The sequence below is a fragment of the Vespa crabro genome, chromosome 24 (assembly GCF_910589235.1).
Source record: "Vespa crabro chromosome 24, iyVesCrab1.2, whole genome shotgun sequence".
NCBI lineage: Eukaryota > Metazoa > Arthropoda > Insecta > Hymenoptera > Vespidae > Vespa > Vespa crabro.
Window position 1 is genome coordinate 2,839,368 of NC_060978.1, and position 17,366 is coordinate 2,856,733.

Sequence of the window (17,366 nt, forward strand, 5' to 3'; positions counted from 1 at the left end):
TCTATTTTTTGTTCTCCTTCCTTCTCAACCTTCTTCCCTCCCCCCTTATCTCTCTCTCTCTCTCTCTCTCTCTCTCTTCGCCTTCCCCCAGAGAGACTATGCAAGAATACTGAAAATGTAAAGTGAAGTAAAGGTGTTCGTCAGCTGGAGACAACCGAACGTATGCACTTTTTCTATTGAGGACGAACAAATTTCTCATGTGCCTTGGTTGTACTCGTTGGTAGTGCAACTATAATGGCTCTACAGAATATACTTATATATAGTATACTTAAGTATCCACGTGCGTGCATGCGCACGATAGTACGACGTAGTAGATTGCGTCTTTATGCCATAAGAACGGATCAACTAAAATAAAAGACGAGGTTTCACAGCTCGAAGTGAAAGTCATTTTGAAGCGACTACCGTGTTACACATAAAGAGACACATATATCCACCCTCGGAATCGCGTCGTTTGACTTCTTTTTCTCCTTCAACCCACAGAGAATTCTCTTCGATTTCGTAGATGTACTCGCCGATTTCGTTTCGGAAGGAAATCACTTTACGACGATGGAATCTTCGTTTCGAAGGAAATCGAGTAAAGGAAGAGAAACGTCTTTTCTCGTCAAGAAACGTCTTTGTCTTCGAACGAAAGGAATCGAAAGAAAACGAGGAAGCGTCGAGTGAATCGGATTTAAAAGGTGTAAGTGTATATATGTATGGATATATATATATATATATATATATATATATATATATATATATATATATAATTCCTCTGTATCCGATGAAATCATATCACTGCATATATATGTATATATATATATATATATAGACACACACACACACACACAATTATTATCTATTATTTATAAGAAAAGGGATTAACAAACAAGTAGAAAAGAAAAATATAATCTAATAATCCGATGTAATTATTCCCTTTTCGGTGGGTTTATACAATATGGCTTTCAAACTAATATTAAATATAAATAAGTAAATAATCGGAATAATAATTGAACGTATAATCGTTATCTGTTATTTCATTTTAATTCCTATTAGAGATAACTATCTTTCACATTATAATATGTTAACTAACGTTAATTCGATGATTCTCAGGCAATCTAAAAAATAAATATGTAATCGGCTAAACAGTTTGAATATTAAACGAACATGCAATCGTTATCTATTATCTCGTTTTACCTCTTGTTGGAAATTCCCATGTTCGATTATAATATGTTAATTAATGTTAATGCGGTTTGTATATGTATACAAAAGATAGACTTCATCGATTAATCGATAAATCGTCGATATTATATAACTTCGTTTTATTTGCCCGATTAATTACGAAGGACGTCCTTTTATTATCTATGGAAAATCAAATATCTAACGATTTCTCGATCATAGGTGGGATTAAACACGTGAGAAGATAGGAAATAATCGAAGCTTTTCTTTGGATTTGCCTGATCCTGTAACATCGAATCCTATAACAACGAACAATTGTTAAAGCTATACCGCAATATAGACGGTATCTAATATGGTGAATCTAATATCGGGACTATATAATATAAAGTTCGTAATCGGTTAACAATCCCATCGGATTACTAAGCTTCTAGAGCTGGCTTTATTCGTATGAATCGTGGATATGCTTCGCAACTATCGTAAACGTAAATTCAAAGACGAGGAAGAGTACGACGAGGGGTTTGATAACAATACCCAAATAACAATTGCAACATGTATTCGTATATGTTACATATACATAAATAAAAGTCTTTTGTTAAAGAAACAGATGAATGATCGTATACATCATTCGAAAAGTTTTTAATCTTTTAAAAACAAAAAACAAAACAAAAAAAGAATGACAGATGAGTTTTCATTTTGAAAAATTTAGACACTCGGAAAATCGTATCACTCGAAAGAAGGATTAGAAAGAAAAAAAAAGAAAAAAAAAAAAAAACAGAAGAAAAGGAGAAAAAGATCTATTGTTTTCGACGGGAGCCAAGGGATGCATCAATTTCATAATACCCTTAATGTACGAAAGTAGAGGAATAATACAACGATCTTATTCCGTTAGAAAGACAATTCAATTTGACCTAGACGTACGATAAAGTAGCGGTTGGAAAACGAAGGATAATTACAGATCCATGATGCATTATGAATGCCCGATGAAATCTCGCAACGTAGATTTTCACAGCCGAAGGTTTTCGCAACCTTCCGATCGCAATTAGCACAGAAGCAGTTATTATTTCAACGTAACATAAAAGTTAATAGGAATCATCGATAACCTTCTTCGTCAATCACTGCAACGCAATTAATTTCACAAGTATTTGATATTGTACACATTCCGTTAATTCCATATAATTTAATTTTTTTTTCGTCTCTACAAAAAATAATATAACGTGAAACTCTTATGGTATAATTATATCATAAGAGTTTCAAGTCTTATGGTATATTTAGCTAACATTAACCTTGTAATATAAACTAATAATTAATTTGACGTGACAAGAAACTAAATATTAATAAAAAAATTGAAAAAAAAAAAAAAATAAAAAAAGAGAGAGAGAAAAGCATGAATACAGGAATAGATAACTTCAAAGTTACATGGTATTATAAAGGATTAACAGAATAAATAAGATAGATTATCGAACATGGAGCATCTATTATTCAGATATTTTTCGAGACGATCATCACGAATCATTCACGAATTCATTAAGTACTCGTATAAGTTCGAACCTATCGTTAATATTTATTCACTAACAACAGATCTATCTAGTCGATGGAAGCCTATGAGTGATCATTAAAAAAGATACAAATGACCCTAATAGCAAACACGCAATGCAAAAATCTTTTTCTTCGAGCATTCTCAGTGAAATTACGTAACTAAAATTTTTACGAGAATTTTCATTCCGACTACGGGAAGTATCGCTCGCGAGTGTCTTTTATCTCTTTGAATGACAAGAAATAAAAGTTGGAATAAAACTAGAGACCAATAAAAGTTTAAAGAACGAAGGGTACAATATCGAAATAAACTAAAAGACAATAAACTTGAACACATGAAAGAGTGAAAGACGGAAAGACAGAGAAAAAGAGAGAAAAGGAGAGAGAGAGAGAAATTAATTAACAAGTGATTCGAACGATTTGCCTATGGAGACAACGTTACGTATCGTACAATTTCGATCGATTGAATGATCGAGTACCGAAAGAGTACTGAGATATCTCTATATTTCTTTCTCTTTCTCCTGTAATCAACTTACCGCTCGTAATGGTATCGATCCAACGATCGCAATAAGAGATAACGATTTGACATAAGAGATAATCCTTTTGATCCAGATTCGGATTCATTTACGTACTATATCGAAATCCTTTTGCTCGTAAGAATTAAAAAGAGAGAAGATAAAGAAGACAAAAGAAAACAAAAATATTGCAAAAACGAGCCCCTCGACGAATTTTGGTGTCGCTTTTTGTGAACGGGTTGCACGGGTTTCCTTCCTCGCTCTTTGAAACTCTTTTTTTCTCCTTTTTTTCCTTTTCTCTCTCTCTCTCTCTTTTTTTTTCCTTCACATAGAGGTATCTTTTGTCGAGAACACATACGGACGTCCCCAAGCGGGACGACCTGTCTCGTTACGACACTGTCAGTTGCGAAGAAGGAAAGACAGAGAGAGAGAGAGAGAGAGAGAGAGAGAGAGAGAGGGAGAGGCAGAGAGAGAGTCAAAGCTATATAGAACGCAGAAGAGCGAAAAGAGATCGGAGAAGGGAGATGGTGTAGCGACAGAGACTAGACAGTGAGAGAGAAAAAGAGAGAGATCCGACCCGACCCTTCCAACCCTTTCCCTCACTTCTACCTTTTGTTTTTATTTCTTTCTAACCCGAAGCACAGAACGGAGCAACGGAGCCCACGCTTTATCCAGAGCCTGGCCGCATCCGTCTCTCGGCAACGGTACATTCTCTTCTCCCCAATCCAGCTCCCACCCCCATCTTTTCTCCTCAACCTTCTTCTCGACTAAACAGGTTCTCATGTCACGCCGCGCCGGTTCAACTGTGGTGGACTGGTCTGGGATATACCGCGAGCACCAGGAGAGAGAGAGAGAGAGAGAGAGAGAGAGAGAGAGAGAGAGAGAGAGAGAGGCACTCTCGCGGAACTAGAAAACAAGGCCTGAGTCATTGTAGACACCGGAGCCCTTCGTTGTCTACTTTAATTTTACTAGGACTGATAGACGTAAACCAGATCAACTAGAGAGATTTTACATTCTCGATATATCGCACGTTCGCATTTAACCGATCATAAAAAAGTTTCTACCTTTGGTACTAATCGAAATTGTCGTGTTATTAATTAATCTTTTTCTTTTGTTTTTTTCTTTTTTGTATTAACGATAAATATCATTGACTCTTGTATTATCGGGAAATTGAACGATTTATATCGTATCGAAGAAAATTATATTCGTACTCTCTGTAAAATTCGACGATATCTAAAACGAATTAATTTATCGTTATCGCCATTTCTTCGATCATTATAAGAAATAACGATGACACTGTTTCTATATATGTAAATTTTATAAAATAAAAATTCTTACTTGGATTTTATCCTTTTCATCGAGAGCTCATGAAACGATAAAATATATACGCTTAAAGAATAATTCTTAACGTTTTACCTCGAAAGACCCCGTATTACAGTTGAAATGAAAATTCTCTTCTCGATTATAAACTCGAATGAAAAAAAAAAAAAAAAAAAAACTTTATCGTGAATTTATTAGAAACATCGAGTGCGATGCGATTCTATCCTACTATATACTATGCCGTAAAGCTCTTTCGTTCGAAGGAACGAACTCTAAAAGTTGCACCGGGATCTCTACGTCGAAACAATTAAATCGCGTGGTCCCTATAAATTTATTGAACAACCGAGCACCATACCAAAGCTTTTCTTTCGTAGAGAATTAAACGAATTTCAGGATCACCATTGGCTCAGCTTTTGTCTTTGGATTAACCGTAGCAAAAGTGAGAGAGAGTATAAATTCGATCGTCGAATTGGAGAGATTTTATAAAAGCCAAGCTACGCTTTTATCCATCCTTTTACTATTCCTTTTCCCGCGATAAAAGGATTTAAAAATTACCACTAATTCCGATATTTCTCAATTTCTTTCTCTCTTTCTCTCTTTCCTTCTCCTTCTCTCTCCTTATCCTTTTCTAGTTTATTATTCCATCTAGTGTCGAATATAAAGTCGATAAGAATCGACCTCGACTTTTCGAGAAAGATCAGCATATCGGAGCTTGTCATCATCGAGGAGTCTCGTATCTCTAATAAAATCTCAATAAATATTTTCAATGGCGTAGCATTCTAACCTTGATCTTCGAAAAATAAAGGAGAAAATTGGGAAGAAGAGAAGGAGGAGGGTGAGACAGAAAGAAAGGAACTATTTCGTAACGCCTAAGGGTATGCCAGATTCGGCACGAAAAGACTCTGAGACTTGCATGTCCTTTGCATTTCAAAATCGTATCGAATCAAATCCATATTTCATGCACGATCCGAAGGACGAAGACGAAGACACGAGTTACTCTCTATTTCAACCTTTTCTTCTACTTGCTCTCTCATATTCGTGAAGATTCCGCACGTTCCCGAGATTATTACCATATTCCATTTTGTTTTGTTCTGAAAACAATTCGCTTACCTCTCTCTCTCTCTTTCTCTCCCTCTCTCTGTCGATATATGACAACACGAAAATGTAAGAAAGACAGAGAATCGAAATTTTGAACGACAAATATATGCGCGTATATAACAGCAAGCTAGTTTTGCATTTTTGTCAGTCATCTTGGACATGAATTTTTTGTCTTTTTCTTTTCTCTCTCTCTCCCTCTCTCCCTCTCTCTCTCTTTCTCTGTCTGTCTGTCTCTTTCTCGTCGTCTCTCTTATATCATCTATATTTCGAATTCCAGGATAAAGAATTCATCCGATTCTGTCAGAATGAAAGTTACGAGGAATCAAGAATTTTCTACATCTACGCTGAGACAGCAGGAAACTGAGAAATACGGAGAAGATGAGAAGTGGAAAGAGACGATATGCATATATATATATATATATATATATATATATATATATAGCTACATATTGAAATAGCGTCCTTTAAAAGCGACATAACGGAGACCGCAATACATATTATTATATAATAAATACAAGAATGCCACGAACGATAAAAGGATCGCGCTTATAAGAACGTGGGAAAAGAAAATAGACATTAAGATAAGCCGAATAAAGTACAAAAGAAAAAGACAAAAGAAAGATGAAATAGAAGAAAAGAAAAAAAGAAATAAGAGACATATGAAAAACCTTGGAACGAGAGATAGAATTAATCCTTTGTTTTCATTGACATTTTGTACAACTCATTTAACTCGTGCCATTAAACGATCAGATGTCAGACAATATATAATATAAAGATTCATTGAAATTATTCTATGTGAAAACAATTTAACGATGGATATCGTCAATGATAAACTTTGACATTTAATACAAGTTACACACACATACACACACACACATATATATATATATATATATGCATATTAAAAAGTGTTCGCATTCTTACGTTTAAAATGCACGCGAATGACATTCCTAAATTTTTCCTTGTTCCAATCGATACAACATTTAAGAGAATTCTCTTTGTAGATGATATAAAATCTTTCTTTCTTCTTGACGCTTCGATGCATTCAAAATTTAGCTACTTTTTCGTAGTAGAGTCGGATTGAATCGTTCATTTTAATATTCCACCCATTCCTCCAGGCATATAATAATAAACCGTTACTAAATGGCTATTTGAGGCAAGAGATAGTAAGAACGATACAACGAGATGGAGGTGGAAGAGAGAGCGAGAAAGAGAGAGAGAGAGAGAGAGAGAGAGAGAGAGAGAGATAGGAGATTGAGGGCAGGGGAGAAGGAAAGATATAGCGTGGTCGGGGGACTAGTTAAATTTAAAGGTGGAGGAAATAAAGCAAATAGAGAAAGAGAAAAAGGAGATAAGGATAAAAAGGATAAACGAGAAAGAGAAAGAAGGGAGAAAAAGCAAGGGACAGGTAGACACGTACAGAAAGAGGGAGGGGGGGAAGGGAGAGAAACAGAGAGATAGACAAACACGGCCTTGGTTGAAATTTCAACGAAGCTGGAACGTTTTCACGCGAAAATGTCCACCGCGATGGTAGGAACGAGCGACGCGGAAGGAAGCTGATTTTCCACGGTCTACCGAGGGTGAAACGATTCGCGGAAATTGAGGAGGAAGAGGAGGGAGAGGTATAAAGCCGACCCTTCGGCGTACGACGTACCGATGGGTGAGGCCATCTCGAGCGAAGGGTGCATCCTCTCATACCGATCGGCCGATCTTTCCCAGTAGCTACTATATACATTCATTCTGTCCTCTCTCCTTTTCTTCCTCTCTCTGTCTCTCTCTCTCTCTCTTTGTCTCTCACACACACTTTCTTTTTTGCACGCCCTCGCAGTAAAAATATTTTTAAACTCGCTGCAGCTGCGACGACGATTCACGAGAAGATTTCACATGCAGGGAATCTTTTCGACCGGAAAGTAATCTCTTTTTCTCTTCTTCGTTTTTTTATTTTCTTTCTTATTCTTTTTTTTTTTTTTTTGCTTTTTCGTCCACATAAATTCGTCGCCAGGGTTAGTCGTTAAAGGCGACGAACAATTTCCCCATCCCCTCCACAAAAAAAAAAGAAAAAAAAAAAAAGATGAGAAATAAAAAAGTATTCCGTGCGTAATGATAATACGTTAAAATTCGTCGAATATTGAAGAAGAAAAAAAGTAAAAAATAAATGTACACGCGTTTTCTACGAATACTATTCCATTTTCAAATGTTCCTCCCGGTATTACTAATATTTTCATTGTCTAAAAAGAAACAAGAGATTCTCGTCATGTTTTCATAAAGAAGAAAAAGAAAAAGAATGTAATAAATAAATGAAAAGGGAAGAAAGAAAGCAAATGGGAAAAACGTTTAAAGGAAAATGGAAGAATGGAAGAAATGGGAAAAAGAGTAGATACACATCTTGGTAAATCTCTTATCCTCGATGAAAAATAAAATAACTCACGATCGCGTGTCCCGTATTGTAAGGACTGAAAAATAAAAAGACACGGATATGGATAAAGATAAAGATAAAGACAAAGATAAATATAAAGATGGAGAAAGAGAAAGGGAGGGGCAAACAGAAGAGACAGAGAGAAGTTACTTGAAGGAGTAAAAATCGAGTCGGCAGTTTGTAGAGATCTTGCGAGAATGGGCGAACACGTGGGAAAGCCTTCTCTCGCAAGAACATTGCAGTCGTGAACAAAACCTTTCTCCGTGAATGGCCTCGCCTCAAACACTACCACCTTGGATCGACTCTACGAACTTTTCTGGAGCGTAGAGAGAGAGAGAGAGAGAGAGAGAGACCTTAGATGTGTAGATACATACATATTTATGCATATATATGTGTAAGTACTTATATGCCAAGCCCCGTTCCCACTCGCACAAGAGAACCCTTCCACCAACCTTCGGTCAAAATACTTTCCCGTCGATCTCTCTAACTCTTAGAATTCTAGGATCAATCGAGGCCTCGAGATTTGACATTTGACCTCCTTCGTTTCAAGTTCCATGAGTCTTTTGTTAGTCGTATAACTTGCCAAACGATTTCGATAAATAACAATGCCCAAGAATTATCTATCGTGAATCTGATTAAAAATAAAATCTAATTGAACGTTTTTCACACGTATTCATTCAATTTTCTTGTCTCTTTTTTTGTATACTTTTTATGCTTACAAAAAAAGAAAAGGACGAATCAGACGTCGATTCTTAAATAGATTCTGCCCGATGTTCTAGATTTCCTGCATGAATAATTTAGAAAAAAAAAAGAAGATAAAATGAAGAAAGGAAAAAAAAGGAAACAAAAAAAAAGGAAAAAAAACGAAAAGACAAGAGCTTTAAATAAGATTTGCTTTACTCGTATATTATATGGCATATACACACATGTACTCATCCACCTACCTAAGCATACACACACACATGCACAGATTATATTTAACGAGCGTAGCAGGGGAAAACGTCGTTATGAATACGCATGGTCATCGATATGGATTGTCATGAATTAAGGTAATTTTCCTCTTTCCCGTCGCGGTACGTACACGACAGGATGATACCGCAAACGACGTAGTTACAAATCCGTCGACGTATCGAGTGATATTAAAGCGGAATAAAATTTGCATAATGCTTGTGTTTCATTAGCGTCCGCACTCTGCTCACGTACCGATACGCGCCTCCCGAAATTTTGATTCCGCTCATCCGCCGCTGTAATTTCCCTAGGAGCGAATCCAACGACGCGACAATGTCCGAGTAAAGAAATGAGATTTCGAACAACCTTTGAAAAACGTGATAATAATGATAATGATAATGATAATGATAATGATAATGATAATGACAATGATAATAATAATAATAGTAATAATAATAATAATGTCCTTGTTCTCGTTTTTCTTATTTATAGAGGAAGATAAAATAAAAACAAAAAAAGGTAAGGATAAAAGGAGACAAAAGAAGATAAAAATGCAATTGAACACATTGCTAAAATAGAATCGATACTATCGTTCGATGAGAATACATTTCGTTTGTATGCACCTCTCGAACTAAATCGTACCTATAGAAAAAAAAAAAAAAAACTTCTACGAGTGTGCGAGAGACAGAAAGAGAGAGAAATAGAGAACAATCGTCAAAGTTCTGGTTGGAAAAGAGAGACGAAAAAAAAGGAGAAGGTGGAGAAACGAGATAGAACGATCACCACTCGTATCCGGTCTGCATCAGAGACGAGTAACTGCATTTGCCAGCAACCGGTAATAAACTTTTATCTCGCGATATATCCCCACAAGTAAGTGAGAGAGAGGGAGAGAGAGAAGGGAGAAGCTATTTCTTTCTTTCTTTCTTTCTTTCACTCTTTTTCCACACCCGATTCTTTTCGTCCGAGCTTACGTACATCCATAGATAACTTTATCTCTTGCAATGTAATGCGCAGACGCACGTCACGTAGGATAAAACGCGCGTTAGCACGATGAAAAGAAGGGCTTCGTCCGCGTACGTCATGCCCGGAAGCTAAAAACTTTTATAGCATGTCACACGGACACACGCACACGCATACACATATATATCCAATTCGTATCACCTCGTTTATCATTATTGTAAGGAAGAAGAAGAAAAAGAGAATTTTTTCCTTCTTTCCCTTTCTCCTTCTTTTTTGCTCTCCATCTTTCTCTCTCCTCTATCGTTTTTATATCCTAATCTTTCCAATGGGATCACGAAACTATATAAAACACGTAAGTACATTGCATAAGAATGAATTGAAATATTTGTTTTATCGTAATAAAGAAAATAATTGCGTAATGAGCTATTGCAAATTTACGCGTTGACCGATTGAAACGATAAAATAAAAATTACGATAAAATTTATCTTGTTATATAAAAGCGTCCTCTCTCTCTCTCTCTCTCTCTCTCTATATATATATATATATATATATATATATATATATATAAATTTGCAATTATAATATAATAAATTTATTATGTTTCTAAGTTGTTTGTAAGTTGATAAAACTGAACGCTCATCGCAAACATATTGCGTATAAAGAAATGAACATAGAATAGAGAAGCGACGAATCATTGACAATGGAAAATGAAATAAAGTGACGCGAGTATTAGTGGCAGTTTAAACGTAGAACACGTGGTGGACGTCTGATGGACATTGGACATCCGTTGGAGAATTCGTTTACGTCCAACGAGACGAGAAGACAACACGGAACAAACCGAAACATTCACCACTCAAGCACTCGAAGCATCCCGTTTAGCCCTTGTCGGTCAAGCTAAATTAGTAACGCGACCTGGGGCGTGTCTAACGAACTCCCACGAGAAAGAGAAAGATAGTTCAACAAAGTTTCATGTTGTCGTCGTACGTTTTCTAAACTATGCACTGCTACCCGTTCGTGCCTAAGAAGGATGACTCTTCTAAAGTTTTTATCGTGACCTAGTTAACGAAACTTCGTCTTGGTATCCGTTAATGACCTCTCTTTAATATCCCTTCCTTTCGGAAATTTAACGAAGAAACGAGGAACATACCAATAACATTTTCTTCCTTCTAAATTTCAATTAAAAATAATTTCATATCATGTTTATATGTTTATATGTATATATATATATATGCGTGTAAATACATATTATCGAGGGGTTTTCTATTTACGTGGCCTACCAAGAATTCACGTGATAAAAGCGTCGTTTAACTGTGTACAAATACACACATATTACCATATAATATTAATATCAAAAGAGACATGTACTGGTAAACCAGGAAACGCAAAAGCTTTGCCTTCCTTACCGAGTCTATATACGCAATCGTTACGCAAATCTCAAAGCATCCTCGAGAAAGAAACGCGAGCGTGGTTGGTTGACCATTGGTATGCAACTCGCGAGAACGCAAACTCGTGAGGCAATACCGCTTTTAAGTATTAGCTAGGCATTTGTTCGGATTTTATACATGTATGTACGTATGTATGTATACGTATACATATATATATATACTATATATATATATCTATCGATAAGGATCGTTCAACGACGGTTTACTTTCCTATGAAATCGAGCGTGGCGGCCGAAGTCAACTGGAATCAGAATCACCTTGGCCCGCTTGAAAAGTTTTTCCTTCAATTTAATTTATAATACATTCGTGTAATCCCATATGAATTAAATACTACGATAGAAACTACATTAAGACGATAGGATTTTTCTACGATAAGAGAAATAATCATTTTAAATAATAAATATTTCATAAATCGTAAAAATGATCGTTGTCTTACAATCTTAGTATCGTTTAACTTACGTATATACGTTTATGAAGCTTCATTCTTATTCGGATCGTCGGATAGAAAATAAATATAAAAAAAATATCATCCTATTTATCTTCCTGTGAATTGAACGGGAACGTCATGCGAATTAATCGACGATCTATCGTAATGTCCTCGCTCCATAGTACGAAATAAAAACATTCTCAACGATGTTATTTAGAGATAAGTCGTCCAATGAGATTCCGAATGAAATGTATTCCACTTGGAGGCCATTGTACGAGTCTCAAGCAGAAGGAGGACGACGACGACGACGACGACGACGACGACGACGACGAGGGTCAAAGACAAAGCTTTAAAAAGAAACAAGCCGTCGAGTGAAGGAAATAAGAAAGGTGCTCTTAAGCTCTATGCGTATATATATCCTACGTATATTCGTGATGTCTTTATGTACTACGTCATAATGTATACCACTAAACCACTCTTTCGTGCGTTTAAGATCTATTCAGAAATTAGTTAAAACTTACACAACGACTTATTTCTACTACTACTATTATACAACAATAACAACGACTGTTTCTCGTTATTACGTCTCGTCTCGTCTCGTTTCGTCTCAAAGATTTGTTTATCAAAGGAATGTGTATATATTATAAGAAATGTAATTTTAAAAGACCTAAAAATAATACATCCTGCGTACGTTGTATACTTTAAAGAATCACAGAGATCTTTCGGAGAATATCTTTCCGCCTTGTTTGTCACATAGAAATGTTTACATTACAAAAGTCACTACTCCCTCCTTCTTCCTATTTCTTTCTCTTTTAACGAATAGAAATTCTTATAACTGAGTTTAACACACGATGAAAACAGCACTTTGCTCTTTTATCTTACAAAGAAAAATTTCAATTATTCCGTTGTATACAAATATATGTACATATATATATATATGCCTTTCATAGTCTCGTTTTTAAAAGTCTCTTCAAAGCTTGGTGCATTTGTTTCTTTATAAATAATAAGATATTACATCGGTACACAAAATGTTTGTATTTTTAAATAAAAACAAATACAAAATATAATATACAATTCCAAAAAAGTGATGAATTTGCATCAGAATTTGTAAATACGGAATTATATGGAAATATGGTAATTCAATCATTTCATTCTATTCTTTCTTTTTTATAGCTTGAATTTTTCAATTGATAAAGTGTGCAATTTAATTAAAAAAAAAAAAAAAAAAATGAGCAAAAGGTTATATACGAGCCATTCAAAACTTTTATTTCAAATGTAAATATTTTGTTTCTTACGATATATGCAGTTTTGTATCAAACAATTGTCCCAGAAAAAAAAAAGAAGAAAAAGAAAAGGAAAAAAAGAAAAATGTTCCGGAGACACAGTTGCATGTAAAAAGAAAAAATGTTTTTCTTGTAAAAATAATTCTTTTCATGGATGGTAACAGAACGCGATTAAAATGATTTTTTCGCTTTCTGTGAGATTTAAATCTTTATCTTGTTTATTCAATTGCTGATAATGAGGACTTACGACGACGAGGTCGACAAAATGTTAAAACTCAATCAAATGTAAACATATCGATTATAAATACAATTGTAGATTACATTTATACATATAACATCTTATCTATAAATATATATGTATATAAAATAAAAAATAAATAAAAAAAAAAAAAAAAAAAAAAAAAAAAAAAAATATTATCCAATAAAATCACACATATTCTGCTCATTCTCTGCCAACACTTTTATACGGGAAAAAATCTATTACAAAGAGATCATAAAAAATCTTATTGGCAAGCCCTGTACTGACGCGTTAGTACCAACGAAACGATCCTCCTTGTTGCTTCATGTTACAACGCGAAGAAATGATATTCGCCATCAATACGATCGAATTCGTCGTGTCAGATAAAGCACGTAATATCGAACCAGTTACGAGTCTTTAGGTCGATCGAATGTCATGACCCGTCTAATGATAAATCTTTTTAACGCGATAAAAGGAACACGAAAGAGACGAGAGAAAATTCTATTTCTCTTTTCTCTATATATTAGATTACTAGAAAATAATATATTAAGAAATAATATGTCAAGAAAAAAGAAATAAATAAATAAATAAAAGAGGAAAGAAAAAAGTACGAACGTTCGATCGATTATGCGAGGGAGCATGTAAACATGTTTATCGCTTATGATCTATTATAAAAAAGAAAAAAAGAAAAACGTCGACTCGTTCTCGCTCATTCACCAATGATAAAATTTGCGAGAGTTATTGTAATCGTATAGTTGTTGAATTAGGATGATAAACGAGATAAAGAGAGAGAAAGAGAGATAGATAGAAAAGAACAAATATTTCACTCGTTTTATTTCAACAGTGATAACTTTTTAGGCTCAATGAATATTTGCAATCAATATATATCTGAATATCTGTACTCGAATTCATCGTGACTGATACTTCGATCGTCAATCAATTTTACGAATTATAGATAGCTTGTCAACCGATAAAAAATTATTTGTCACTATTAACGAACTGATATAAACAAATGATACTCCCTACAAGGCATGGTAATACGAAGTAAAATAAAATAAAAAGAAAAAAGAAAAAGAATATTAAACACAATAACTATAAAACAAATGAAGAAGAAACAAAAAAAAAAAAAAGAAAAAGAGAAGAAACGCATTAATCGAAAGTATACGAGCAAGAAAGAGAACGTTTAACCTAATATAAAGATATATTAGATGTAGGACGTCAGATAAATCTGTGTGCGTTAGAATCGTTGCCGGCTGAACGACGACTCCCCTTATATTTTTCTTCATAATACTAAGTAATAATCTCGGAGACGATTACGTAATAACCGATTCATCTAAACCTTAACGCATCACTGCGCTACGATGAACGTTACTAAAAAAAAGAAAGAAAAAAAGAACGACAATTAAGTTGGTATGTACTTCGTTAAAACTTCTATCTCTCTCTCTATATGAGTATATATATATATATATAGAAACACATGTACACGTGTTAAACTTCAATCATAAAAAAAAAATATAAAAAAAAAAAAAAAAAAAAAAAAAAAAAAAAAAAAAAAAAAAAAAAAAGATAAAAAATGCGTTCGAATTAACGAGTTTCAAGTGATAAGTTATATTCGTGAACACGTTTCGCGACGAAAGAAAGAGACTGGCCCTATGGTAAAAACTATCTTGATTGCGCTATTTAACACCACGAGAAATCTTCTGGCGAAGAGAAAAAAGAAGGGAGGACCAAAAAAAAAAAAAAAGAAATAAAAAAGAAAGAAAGGAAGAAAATGAAGAAGAGAAAGAGAGAGAAAGCGACGGATAAAATATTACAGAGGGGCTGTTCTTGAAAGAAAGAAATGTAGCTAATTACTTTGAATATACTCCCGCGCAGCCGCCATTATAGTCTCTCTACAAGGAGCTACTACCTTGGCATGCACCACCGAGGCAACTCGATACATCATTTTAGACTCGGAACTATCATATGTTCCGGGAAATTACGTCGTTACTGCGAAACTTCCCAGATTCTCTGTTATGCCGAAAGAAAGCTGCAAAGGCAGAAGAAGCGCGGAAACGATGTTCAGAGAAGAACTTTAGTGCTATTCCTTACCACGAACAATCTCTATCGCATACCCATAATGTTAATTTACTGTCCACCATTAACGGATCGATAGCTCAGAAAAGCGTATAACGGTTTAATCTAAAACTCCAAGTTTTTATCCTTTCATGAAGGAACACTTTCCTGGATCAACGCGAACCAACGTTCGAAATAAATATATCTATACTAAAAATCGCTCGTTAAATGTGATAAAGTACTTACGATTTAATTTATTGAGATTCTATCGTCGATATAACTTTTTTACTTTATATATATATATATACACATATATACATAATGTATACTTATAAATTACGTAACTAATATATCACCCTTCGAAACTATTTGATCGAAGAGAGAATATTCTGGCCTTGATTATTAAAACTAACTCAATGTTCGATTTAAATTAGAACAAATTCCGGTACGCATTTTACTTCCCGACAATGTTTTAACGTAATAAAAAGCCATTCATTGGCAATAGAATAATCCCGACGGCCTTCAAAGTCGTGGCCTTGTCTACGTATGTTTGTTCTCTTTAAAGGAAAATCGGTAGCAAGTTTCAATGCTGAAAGAGAAATAGAGATTAAAAAAAAAAAAAAAGAAAAAAAAAGAAAAAAAAAGAAAAAAAAGAAGGAAAAAGAAGAAAAGAAAGAGAAAAGAAGGAAGGAAAAAAATAAAGAAAAACTAACCTGTCCGTGATTGTCGAAGCCGTGTTTCTCGGCGATCTCGGCTGCAGCTTCTACTCCTTCCGGTACATGGACCGCGAACTGATTCGAGTAGATGGGCACGGGCCGTGCACGAGGACGGGCTTCTGCTTCTGACTTTATCGGTGCACCGACCAGCAGGAAGCACACCAAGGTCACTCTGACGATCATCTCGTCGTCGTTACCGTCGACGAGCGAGGACTAACCGCGCGACACGCCGACGACAAGGACAATTACGAGCGTTACACGACTCGTCGACTAGTGGGAGAAAGAGAGGGAGAGAGAGAGAGAGAGACAGACAGACAGACAGACAGAGAGACAGAGAGAGAGAGAGTGCGAGAGAGAGAGAACTCGATTTCCTCCCACTCCGTATCTATCTGTCTCTATCCCTATCTCTCTCTCTCTCTCCTTTACCACTCTATCTATCTCTGTCGCACCTCTTCGATTAATTTCTCCGTTAAATGCCAAATAGTTTTCGGCGCACGTACGATTATTATTGCGAGACGAAATTTTTATTTCTTTTTATTTTTATTATGCGACGACACCTCGACACCCCACTTTATTATTTTCTTTCTTCTTTTATCCTCTTCGTGGATTGATATACGACGATAACGGCACGTAAAAGTCGAAGAACGATCCCGACGTATTTTTTGCGTATTAAGCGGACGAATTTGTTACTGGCGAGATTTGAATAACGTTGTTCCTCCTTGTAGTGGTGTTGGCTAGCTCGGCTTATCTGCAACACGAAACGAAGGAAAACCGCAGATTAGCGATGCGATCTGTTGGAAAACCACAGCATGGAGAAACCGCCAAGACGGGGCCGATCTTTGGATCGGTTTCTATAGTAATCTTCCTTCCGGTCGCTTAATTGTTTTGTTTCTTTTTCTTTCTTTCTTTTTTTTTTTTTTAATTTTATTTATTTTTTATTTTTATTTTCATTATCTTTCAACGGAACTTTTGCAAATCGTATCTAACGATGTTAAGTGCGAAACGAAAGACTTTGATGTATCTTCTGATGAACTTTCGATCAATGAAGAAAGATATCAAGAACTATAAAAATAAAGAAGAAGAAGGGAAAGAAGAATGAAAGAAAAACTGTGTGCGACGAAAATATAATTTGATTTAACGCTATTCCGTATTATCGAGGCAAAAAATACGGATCAAATCTTCTCTCTATTATCCTAATATTTCATTCTTATTTTGTTTACATATATTCTTTCGCATATTCGAACAATAAAAGAA

At 35.0% G+C, this 17,366-nt stretch overlaps 1 protein-coding gene across 4 annotated transcripts in view; it reads right to left on the minus strand.

Moving 5' to 3' along the window:
* LOC124432165 (furin-like protease 2) overlaps positions 1-17,366 on the minus strand; it is a 332,353-nt gene that overhangs the window by 303,735 nt on the left and 11,252 nt on the right. For all 4 annotated transcript variants that reach the window (XM_046980815.1, XM_046980816.1, XM_046980818.1 and 1 more), the window contains exon 2: positions 16,110-16,860. In XM_046980815.1, the coding sequence (XP_046836771.1) occupies positions 16,110-16,295 (186 nt within the window). In that variant the 5' untranslated portion in view covers positions 16,296-16,860. The remainder of the gene's footprint in view (positions 1-16,109; positions 16,861-17,366) is intronic.